Genomic DNA, 11,621 nt, shown 5'->3' with positions numbered 1-11,621 from the left:
AGGCCCCCCTTGCTAGTAGTGGGTTGGACCCCCTTTATTAGGCCCCCCTTGCTAGTAGTGGGTTGGACCCCCTTTATTAGGTCCCCCTTGCTTGTAGCGGGTTGGACCCCCTTTATTAGGTCCTCCTTGCTAGTAGTGGGTTGGACCCCCTTTATTAGGTCCCCCTTGCTAGTAGCGGGTTGGTCCCCCTTTATTAGGCCCCCTTTGCTAGTAGCGGGTTGCACCCCCTTAATTAGGTCCTCCTTGCTAGTAGTGGGTTGGACCCCCTTTATTAGGTCCCCCTTGCTAGTAGCGGGTTGGTCCCCCTTTATTAGGGCCTCCTTGCTAGTAGTGGGTTGGACCCCCTTTATTAGGCCCCCCTTGCTAGTAGTGGGTTGGACCCCCTTTATTAGGCCCCCCTTGCTAGTAGTGGGTTGGACCCCCTTTATTAGGTCCCCCTTGCTTGTAGCGGGTTGGACCCCCTTTATTAGGTCCTCCTTGCTAGTAGTGGGTTGGACCCCCTTTATTAGGTCCTCCTTGCTAGTAGTGGGTTGGACCCCCTTTATTAGGTCCCCCTTGCTTGTAGCGGGTTGGACCCCCTTTATTAGGTCCTCCTTGCTAGTAGTGGGTTGGACCCCCTTTATTAGGTCCCCCTTGCTAGTAGCGGGTTGGACCCCCTTTATTAGGTCCTCCTTGCTAGTAGTGGGTTGGACCCCCTTTATTAGGTCCCCCTTGCTAGTAGCGGGTTAGACCCCCTTTATTAGGTCCCCCTTGCTAGTAGCGAGTTGGACCCCCTTTATTAGGTTCCCCTTGCTAGTAGCGGGTTGGACCCCCTTTATTAGGTCCTCCTTGCTAGTATTGGGTTGGACCTCCTTTGGCCTTCATTCTTGGTGGAATAGATACAACAAGGTGTAGGAAACGGTCCTCAGAGATTTTCCAGAAATGTAATAAGACAGCAGGGAGCCGAGCGGTGGGCCCCCTGGAGCTAGGGGCCGGGGGGTCACAATTGTGACCCCTGCAACCTCTGATGCTACGCCCATGTGTCTACCTATAGAAGTCTCATAGTCTGCCAATTATCTTTGCATCTACCTAAGGGTGTCCTGGCCCTAACCCTCCCACAGTTTTGTTTAAGAGACAATAATCCAATAATAATTCAAAAAGTGTCTGGCGCCCACCTGTTCCCCTTGCGGTACACCCGCCATGCTTTGTAACCCGCTCTACACTGAAGGGCGTCAGCTGTCCCTTAACTCTGGAGGCCACCATTGGGCTTCAAGGGGCCCGGGACTTTGCTACGCGATGGATGTTGGGATCTACATTGCCCATGTGAAGCCGGCCAAGATACGGAGAAACTTTACAAGTATATAGCCAGATTCAGAGAGACTTAGGCTGGCGTATCAGTAGATACGCCAGCCTAAGTCAGAATTTGCGTCGGCGCTAATTTAAGCGTATTCTTGTAACCAGATACGCTTAAATTAGGCTCAGATACGAGCGGCGTAAGTGTCTTACACCCTCGTATCCTAAAGTGTAATTTTTTGGCTGACCGCTAGGTGGCGCTTCCATTGCGGTCGCCGTAGAATATGTAAATCACTAGATACGCCTATTCACGAATGTACACCCGGCCAACGCAGTACAGATACGCCGTTAACGTAACGCATTAGCAGGCCTAAAGTTATTCCATCAAATAGCTGGAATAGTAATGTCAAGTATGGCCGCCGTTCCCGCGTCGAAATTTAAAAATTTTACGTTGTTTGCGTAAGTCGTTCGTGAATAGGGATTTACGTCATTTACGTCCACGTCAAAATCAATAGGACCGCGCGGCGTACTTAGCCGCAATGCACATTTGGATATGTAGGCGGACGGCACATGCGCCGTTCCAAATAAACGTCAATCACGTCAGGTCAACCAAAATTAACATAAAACACGCCCCCTCAGCCTATTTTGAATTAGGCGCGCTTACGCTACACCGCCGTAACTTAGCAGGCAAGTACTTTGTGAATCATGTACTTGCCTCGCTAACTTACGGCGATGTAGTGTAAACACGATACACTACGCCACCGCAAAGTTAGGGCGGACTTTCTGAATCCACCTACTAGAATAGAAACACAAACCCTCTTCAAGCCCAAAAACCGGCGGCCGCGCTATAAAACTCGCTTTTGTAACCTAAAGTTCTGCTCTGAGGCAAAAGCCTTCATCCCGTAGAAATCTGACATTTCACGATCTGCGCCAAAAGTTCAAACCAGAACTCCGGTGTGCATCAAACATCTTGAAAGAATTGGCAGATAGGAAGTTTCAGAGATCAAAGGAGGAACTTGTGCAAAGAATAATCTCTGGAAGCCCCCGAGGAACTCTTAAATTAGAAGTGAGTATGACTTGGTGATTACAACATACACCTCCTAAAGCATTTCTAGATGGATTCTCTCTGAATTAATAGCTGATATTGTTTTTTTTTCCTTTTCGTTTTTTTTCTTTTATAAAAAGTAAGTCTAACCGGATGGGAACATGCATGCAACATTTATCAAGGCAGGAGGTAGTTCCTCCACACCAAACTGGTCACCTCATGTCTTTATGGAGCCGACTTTGTACAGGCCTTCCGAAAGTTGGGTTGAGGTCAGGGCTCTGTGCAGGACACTGGAGTTCCTCCACCAAACTGGTCACCTTATGTCTTTATGGAGATGGCTTTGTCAAGGCCTTCCAAAAGTTGGGTTGAGGTCAGGGCTCTGTGCAGGAAACTGGAGTTCCTCCACACCAAACTGGTCACCTTATGTCTTTATGGAGATGGCTTTGTACACAGGGGGGGGGGGGGGGGGCTGGAACAGAGAAGGGTCTTCACCAAATTGTTGCCACAAAGGCTGGAGAAAGCTAATGTTGAATGAGAAGGCCATTGGCATTCCAATTCATCCCAAAAGGTGTTCAGTAGGGTTGAGGTCATCAGGGTTCTGTGCAGGACAGTCGAATGTCTCCATGACCTCAAACCTACTGAACACCTTCGTGATGAGAAGACTTTATCCCATAGGTGTTCCGTAGGGTTTAGGGTGCCCACATGCCCCGGGGACTGTCCCGCAAATTGACATGTGTGTCCTGGGTCCCGGGCACCTTCGTTCCGGGACAATACAGTGTCCTGGAATGAAATAGAGGACACAGCCAACCTACTAACTCAGTGATGGAGAACCTCGGCACCCCGGATGTTTTGGAACTGCATTTCCCATGATGCTCAACTACACGGCAGAGTGCATGAGCTTAATGGGAAATGTAGTTCCAAAACATCTGGGGTGCCGAGGTTATCCATCACTGTACAAACGGATTGTTGGAACTGGTTGCTAAAGCCGCTTGGCATCTAGCAACCAGTGACCTCAGTCAGAGACTCAGAGTGTGCCTAGTACTGCACTGTGAGGCCCCGTACACACGACCGAGTTTCTCGGCAGAATTCAGCAAGAAACTCGATGGGAGACGTATTCTGCCGAGAAACCCGGTCGTGTGTACACTTTTGGCCGAGGAAACCAACGAGGAACTCGTCGAGCCAAATAGAGAACATGTTCTCTATTTCCTCGTTAGTCAATGGGGAAACTTGGCTCGCCAAGATCCTCGGCAGCTTCACAAGGAACTCGACGAGCAAAACGATATGTGTTTTGCCCGTCGAGTTTCTCGGACGTGTGTACGGGGCCTGACTGCTGCCTCCACCCACCTCCTCCTTCTCCGGCGCCCCCAGAGGGACTTGCAGGCAGCAGGGACTGGTGTGATCTTCTTCACTCTGGTATCTCAAACCTCCTCCTTCTCTGGCTCAGATCCATGGCTGCCCGACTTCTTCTTCTCCTCCTCCTACCTGTGGCCATGGCCCAACGACTGTCTGAGGGACTCGGGACAGACCAGTGGACAACCATTTACCAGAGGGGATATTAGAAGGCGAGGATTGGAATAAAAAGGTGACATAAGTGGGGGCACTGGAGGACAGTAATGAAGGCGACAAGTGGGAGATATGAAGGTGACACAGGGGGACAATGAAGGTGACACAGGGGGACAACAATTGAGGGAACAATAATGAAGAAGAAGAAGGTGGCACAAGTGGGGGACAGTAATAAAGAAGGTGACACAATGGAAGGTAACAGAATGGAAGGTTCAGGAGAAAGTAATGCAGGAGTCAGGAATGAGTAACACAGAATGGAAGGTTCAGGAGAAAGTAATGTAGGGGTCAGGAATGAGCAACACAGAATACAGAGGTCAGGAATGAGTAACACCGAATGCAGGAGTAAGCAATGTAAGGGCCAGAAATGAGTGTTACTCCTTCCTGACCCTTGCCATGCTTACTCCTGACCCCTGCATTCTGCGTAACTCATTCCTGACCCCCTACATTACTTTCTCTTGACCCCTTGTTCTGTTACTCATTCCTGATCCCTACGTTACTTTTTCTGACCCCTGCTTTCTGCGTTACTCATTCCTGACCCCAGCATTCATTTTTCCTGACCTCTGCATTCTGTTTCTCACTCCTGACCACTACATTTTGTGTTATAGAATGCTAGGGTCAGAATGTAGGGGTCAACAATGAGTAACAGAATGGAAGGTTCAGGAGAAAGTAATGTAGGAGTCAGGAATGAGTTACACAGAATGCAGGGGTCAGGAGAAAGTAATGTAGGGGTCAGGAATGATTCATTCCTGATGATCATTCCTGGCCCTTGCATTGCTTACTCCTGTATTCTGTGTTACTCATTCCTTACCCTAGCATTCAATAACACAGGAAGGGTCAGGAGAAAGTAATGTAGGGGTCAGGAATGAGTAACACAGAATGGAAGGGTCAGGAGAAAGTAATGTAGGGGTCAGGAATGAGTAACACAGAATGGAAGGGTCAGGAGAAAGCAATTCAGGGATCCGGAATGAGTAACACAGAATGCAGGGGTCAGGATAAAGTAATGTAGGGGTCAGGAATGAGTCAAACAGAATGGAGGGGTCAGGAGAAAGTAATATAGGGGTCAGGAATGAGTAACACAGAATGCAGGGGTCAGGAGAAAGTAATTCAGGGGTCAGGAATGAGTAACACAGAATGCAGGGGTCAGGAATGAGTAACACAGAATGCAGGGGTCAGGAGGAAGTAATGTAGGGGTCAGGAATGATTCATTCCTGATGATCATTCCTGGCCCTTGCATTGCTTACTCCTGTATTCTGTGTTACTCATTCCTGACCCTAGCAGGAGAAGGTAATGTAGGGGTCAGGAATGAGTAACACAGAATGGAAAGGTCAGGAGAAAGTAATGCAGGAGTCAGGAATGAGTAACGCAGAATGGAAGGTTCAGGAGAAAGTAATGTAGGGGTCAGGAATAAGTAACACAGAATGGAAAGGTCAGGAGAAAGTAATGCAGGGGTCAGGAATGAGTAACACAGAATGGAAGGTTCAGGAGGAAGTAATGCAGGGGTCAGGAATGAGTAACACAGAATGCAGGGGTCAGGAGAAGGTAATTTAGGGGTCAGGAATGAGTAACACAGAATGCAGGGGTCAGGAGAAGGTAATTTAGGGGTCAGGAATGAGTAACACAGAATGCAGGGGTCAGGAGAGGGTAATGTAGGGGTCAGGAATGAGTAACACAGAATGGAAAGGTCAGGAGAAAGTAATGCAGGGGTCAGGAATGAGTAACACAGAATGCAGGGGTCAGGAGAAAGTAATGTAGGGGTCAGGAATGAGTAACACAGAATGCTGGGGTCAGGAGAAAGTAATGTAGGGGTCAGGAATGAGTAACACAGAATGCAGGGGTCAGGAATGAGTAACACAGAATACAGGGGTCAGGAGGAAATAATGTAGGGGTCAGGAATGAGTAACACAGAATGAAGGAGTAAGCAATGCAAGGGTCAGGAATAAGTGTTATTCATTCCTGACCCTTGCAACGCTTACTCCTGACCCCTGCATTCTGCGCTACGCTCTGGTAAACCTTGAAACTTCCACGTTGTTCAGGTAGATCTTCGCCTCTCCAGAGTTGTGTATCCCTGCTGTGAATTTCCTAGGGGAGGCGCGCGCTCCAGCGGGGGCTGAGTGTGCAGGGGAGGAGGGTGACGAGGACGCAGCTGAACGGCACGCTGCAAAGTCCTGACGCAAAGTCCTGCCGCTGTGGCCCTTCTATTTGGCGTTTTTTCATTGATTGGTCGGTGTTGGGACCGTGCGGATCTGCATTCACCAATCACCACTTGTTCTAGTGACAAGAAGGAAATAATCTACTGGAAGTGCAGATGAGATACAAGTTTTTATCTGTAAAATACAAATCAATTTACATAAACTTACATCCTAGTTTTTATATACATGATATTTACAAATGACATAATTATGCCAATTTACAAAGCAGCTTCGTTATCGCTCCCAGCCCACCGCAAAGCACAGTGTCCGGGTACACCGGGCTCACAGGTTCTCTCATATTCTCCAGACAAATACATTGCAGTGCAGACAACGAGGGTGGACAGAGGCGGCTGTAGGCTTTGTGAGGCCTTAAGCAAAACTTAGACACTGTGGTTGGAGCCGTACTCCATTGGATGGCTGGTGGCCACTGTGAGTACAGACCAGCTATAGGAATGAATGGGTTGAGTGGCACCCATTGGTAGGAGGAGGTGGGCATTGCCAGGACATTTTTGTTTTGTGAAGGACTCAATAGCAGGGTTGAAGAGATTTAGGAAGGTGGCTCCTGCTCAGGGAAGGGACCATATCAGGGACCACTTCACTAAACGTCAAGTTCTTCTTTAAATGATGAAATGTCTTTTTAAACTTCAGTCTTCTGTTCTCTGGGGTGTCAGCCGATTTCATTGATACAATACTGGCCAAGTAATAGTGGTCATTAGAACCCTACACAGCCAACCTCCTGCATATCCCAAATGATGGGGGCCACCATGAGTACGGACCAGGCATAGGAAGACATAGGCTAAGTGGCACCCATGTTCCGTAGGAGCTGAGCATGGGCAACACATTATTCTGCAAAGGCTTTGAAGAAAGGACTGAGAGCGGAGGTTGAAGATATTTAGGTAGTTGGCTCCAACTAGGAGAAGGGAATGGACCACTCAAAGGGCAACTTCTCTAAAAGTCAAGTTCCCCTTTACATTATGAAACATTTTTTTTTTAAACATTTTTCTGGTGTCAGACGATTTCATTGATACAATACTGGTCTATTAATGGTCATCAGAACCCTACACAGCCAACCTCCTGCATATCCCAAATGATGGGGGCCACCATGAGTACGGACCAGGTATAGGAAGACATAGGCTAAGTGGCGCCCATGTGCAGTCGGAGAGGAGCATGGGCAGCGCATTATTCTGCAAAGGCTTAGAAAACAAGGGCTCAGGGCGGGGGTTGAAGATATTTAGGTAGTTGGCTCCCACTCGGAGAAGGGAATGGACCACTTAAAGGGCAACCTCTCTAATGCCGCGTACACGATGGGTAATTCCGACAAGAAAAGTTGGATGTGAGCTTTTGGTTGGAAATTCTTTAGCCAACCTCCTGCATATCCCAAATGATGGGGGCCACCATGAGTACGGACCAGGTATAGGAAAACATAGGCTAAGTGGCACCCATGTGCAGTAGGAGAGGAGCATGGGCAGCATTTTTCTGCAAAGGCTTAGAAGAAAGGACTCAGACTGGGGTTGAAGATATTTAGGTAGTTGACTCCCACTCGGAGAAGGGAATGGACCACTTAAAGGGCAACTTCTCTATGTCAAGTTCCCCTTTACATTATGAAACATCTTTCTGAACTTCAGTTTTCTGCAGTGTCAGCCGATTTCATTGATAGAATACTCCTAATTGACAGTATTTTACTTGGAACTCCTAACCCTAGATCCCAAATAGTGGAGCCCACCCTGAGCATGGACCAGGTATAGGAATAAATAGGCTGAGTGGCACCCATGTGCAGTAGGAGCTGAGCAAGGGCAACACATTCTTCTGGGCCACAGAGCAAAGGACATGGGGCAGGGTTCAAGATTCTTAGTTGGTTCCCACTCGGAGAAGGGAAAGGACCTTTTAGTGAAGTTGTCCTTTTAAGTGGTCAAGTCCCCCGTTTTTAGATTATGAACATCTCTCTGAACTTCAGTCTTTCCGCTCCCTGAGGTGTCAGATGGTTTCATTGCTAGAATTATAGATGTGTAATAGTATATTAATGGTTCTCAGAGCCCTAGACCGCCAACCTCCCACATGTCCCAGAAGATGGAGCCCACCATGAGAAGATGGAGCCCACCATGAGAACTGAGAAGGCATAGGAATGAATGGGATTGAGTGGCACCCATGTGCAGTAGGAGCTGAGCATGGGCAGTATATTCTTCTGCAAAGGCTTTGAGTAAAGGTCTCAGGGTGGGGGTTGAAGATATTTAGACAGTTGGCTCCCACTTGGGGAAGGGAAAAGGGCCACTTCACTAAAAGGTCAAGTTCCCCTTTGAAGTTCAAAAAGACGTTTCATAATTTTAGTCTTTCTGCTCTCTGTACACTGACAGTATTCTAATCAGAACTTCTAACCCTAGATAGCCAACCTTGTGCATGTGCCAAATGATGAATGCAGCCCACCATGAGTATGGGGGCCACCATCAGGTACAGCCCACACTCATGTAAGGGTTCCCGGGCATGCCAAGGGGCCCGGATATCCCGAGTGACTTGGGGCCCCCAAGGTATTTCCACCCGCTGCCTGAAGGCTGGATGATTGACAGTCCCTTTCGGCCACTCTGCCATGCTTCCTGGTTGCCGGGGCAACGCCAAGCTCACTCCTCAGAGGCGCCGCCGATTAGACAGCTTGGGATGCACTTCTGCTGGGATTGGTGGAAGGGGAAAGCTTCCACCGACCCCCCCCCCCCCCGGGATGGAGGAGGAGGCGACGACATGAGATGGAGGAGAACGACATGGGATGAGGGAGAAGGGATTGTAAGAGGGAGGACATGATATGGCGAGATGGGACTGAAGGAGGAGGAGGAGGAGGACATGGGAAGGAGGAGGAGTGGGACTTGGAATGGGATGTCAGTGAGCAGATTCGGTGGTACGGCCAGTGGGTAGGCCCTAAGGGAATGTTAGTGGTCAGGCTCGGGGGAGGCAGGCCTAAAGCTGTGTAAGGGGGCCCCAAAATTTCTGATGGCTGCCCTGCTCTCATTTGATGTAATGTAATAACACAGGCCAGCCACTGATACGGTCTATATCTCTGGGTTTGCCCACCGTTGGGGAATCTGTGGTATGAGACGACAAAAACATTTTCAGGAGGCGAGGAATTTGCGTGAGGCGTTGGTGTAGGAAACATTCCACCATCACTCACCAAAAGGAGCGAAAACATGAGTTCATGGGGAAGGAATGACATTTGTGTGGGACCCACGTTCCGTACCGTGGAGGCAAAACTCGCATATTCTCATTCATCCGAAAAAAATAAAATAAAATATGAACGGCATTTCATGTGGCCCCGGCCATGAGAATATTACCCGGCGGATAACATACGAAGTTTATTTAGTGTTTTGTTTTATTGTGTCACATACCAGTTGTGCATTCCTCATCCAATTTGTGTTGGATGACATTCTAAAAAGGAAAAAAAGACTTGGCGACCCCGACTTCTGGGAAAAGGGAATCCGTCTCCTAAATTACACTTCAAAGGCTAACAATGTATTCCGGCTAATTTATTACTTTCTTTATTTTGATTGCTAATGAATTTAGTATTTGAAATCCTATCGTACCATTATAACTGCATTTCTCCGTCTCGTTCGCTAATGTTGTTACTTTTTATAATTGGAACATTCTAATAAGAATAATAGAGAACAGATTCAAAGCTCTTCAAGAAAATGCAGCGCAATTTCTTTTTTTGGGGGGGGGGGGGGTCTAATTGTAGAGTCAGTTTAAAGGAGAAGTAAAGTCATACTGTTGGCTTTATGTAAAATAAAAGCCCATACTGTGTGTATATATATATATATATATATACTGGACATCCATCTCAATGCCGTAATAAAAAAAAAAGATCTTTCTTTACTTCTTATGGGGCTGTCTGGACGCTCCGTGACTCTTTTCACGACTTTCGGTCTTGTGGTTGCAGTGCAGTTTAGATGTAGCATAAGAAAGGGCAGTAGGTTAAGAAAGGGCAGTAGGTTAAGAAAGGGCAGTAGGTTAAGAAAGGGCAGTAGGTTAAGAATGGGCAGTAGGTTAAGAATGGGCAGTAGGTTAAGAATGGGCAGTAGGTTAAGAAAGGGCAGTAGGTTAAGAATGGGCAGTAGGTTAAGAATGGGCAGTAGGTTAAGAATGGGCAGTAGGTTAAGAAAGGGCAGTAGGTTAAGAATGGGCAGTAGGTTAAGAAAGGGCAGTAGGTTAAGAATGGGCAGTAGGTTAAGAAAGGGCAGTAGGTTAAGAATGGGCAGTAGGTTAAGAATGGGCAGTAGGTTAAGAAAGGGCAGTAGGTTAAGAAAGGGCAGTAGGTTAAGAAAGGGCAGTAGGTTAAGAATGGGCAGTAGGTTAAGAATGGGCAGTAGGTTAAGAATGGGCAGTAGGTTAAGAAAGGGCAGTAGGTTAAGAATGGGCAGTAGGTTAAGAATGGGCAGTAGGTTAAGAATGGGCAGTAGGTTAAGAAAGGGCAGTAGGTTAAGAATGGGCAGTAGGTTAAGAAAGGGCAGTAGGTTAAGAATGGGCAGTAGGTTAAGAAAGGGCAGTAGGTTAAGAATGGGCAGTAGGTTAAGAATGGGCAGTAGGTTAAGAAAGGGCGGTAGGTTAAGAATGGGCAGTAGGTTAAGAAAGGGCAGTAGGTTAAGAATGGGCAGTAGGTTAAGAAAGGGCAGTAGGTTATCATTTCCCAGCTCTCCTTGCGGCATGCCATAGAGGGGTCCTCAGCAGCCCTTCTGGTGGTGAACACAGGATGGGCCAGTGATATCTCTTACCTATAGAAAGGGGGCGGTCTCACTGCTGATAGCACGAGGGGTGGAGGCGGTGCTTTTCTAATCATTGAGATGGAGACGCCTATAGAAGGGGGCGGTCTCACTTCTCATAGCACAATATGGAGACGGTGCTTTGCTATAATAGACAAAAGTGGATGGAGATACCTATAGAAAGGGAGTGTTCTCACTGCTAATATAGCAAAGCACCGCTTCCACCCATCGTGCTATCAGCAGTGAGACCGCCTTCTTCTATAGGTATCTCCATCCCTTGTGCTGATTGACACAAGTGGATGGAGATGCCTATAGAAGGGGGCGGTCTCACTGATAGCATAATAGGTGGAGGCGGTGCTTTGCTATGATTGATACAAGTGGATGGAGATGCCACCAACATTACAGGTCAAATTGAGGAGGTTCTCACGTAAGTTTATAGTCCACTGCGATAGCGGTGTAGCCCCCTATTGTAAGCTGCTATCAATGGAGAAGGCAGGAGAGGGTGTAGTCACTAGACTGAAGGAAATGGAGCAGCATCCAAGGCAGGGGTCTGCAAACTTTCTAAATGGGCCCGTTTACTGTCCTTCAGATTTTAGGGGGGTGGACTGTGGCCAAAGGGAGTAATAAACTCCCCAGCATTGATTTTAGTGGAAGGAATAATGCCCCATTGTTGGCATCGGTGGTATTAATAGTGCCCGGTGTTGATAACAGTGGTAGGAATGGAGCCCCATCAATGGGGGGGGGGGCAGTTGTGGATGGAGTAGTACCCCAAGGACTGGACAGAGGCAAGCAAAGGCCCCCGCTGTACTTCACTTC

General features: G+C 47.9%; 1 protein-coding gene across 3 annotated transcripts; it reads right to left on the bottom strand.

Annotated features, from left to right (window-relative positions):
- Positions 1 to 6,180: 6,180 nt before the first annotated feature.
- On the bottom strand, positions 6,181 to 11,029 carry LOC120913012 (spore coat assembly protein ExsA-like). 3 transcript variants are annotated; one of them, XM_040322664.1, is made up of 2 exons: positions 7,435 to 11,029; positions 6,181 to 7,140 (listed from the first exon to the last, which is right to left on the bottom strand). In XM_040322664.1, exon 1 carries the CDS (start codon positions 10,749 to 10,751, stop codon positions 9,792 to 9,794), a length of 960 nt encoding a protein of 319 aa, XP_040178598.1. In that variant the 5' UTR covers positions 10,752 to 11,029; the 3' UTR covers positions 6,181 to 7,140; positions 7,435 to 9,791. The 3 variants fall into 3 exon arrangements, with proteins under 3 accessions (XP_040178598.1, XP_040178599.1, XP_040178597.1); XM_040322665.1 differs by having other exon boundaries at positions 6,181 to 6,802; XM_040322663.1 differs by having other exon boundaries at positions 6,181 to 7,352; positions 7,643 to 11,029.
- Positions 11,030 to 11,621: the final 592 nt, after the last annotated feature.

This window comes from Rana temporaria, chromosome 9 (genome assembly GCF_905171775.1).
Source record: "Rana temporaria chromosome 9, aRanTem1.1, whole genome shotgun sequence".
In the NCBI taxonomy this organism is placed as follows: Eukaryota; Metazoa; Chordata; class Amphibia; order Anura; family Ranidae; genus Rana; species Rana temporaria.
This window is presented reverse-complemented; position numbering and strand designations above follow the sequence as displayed.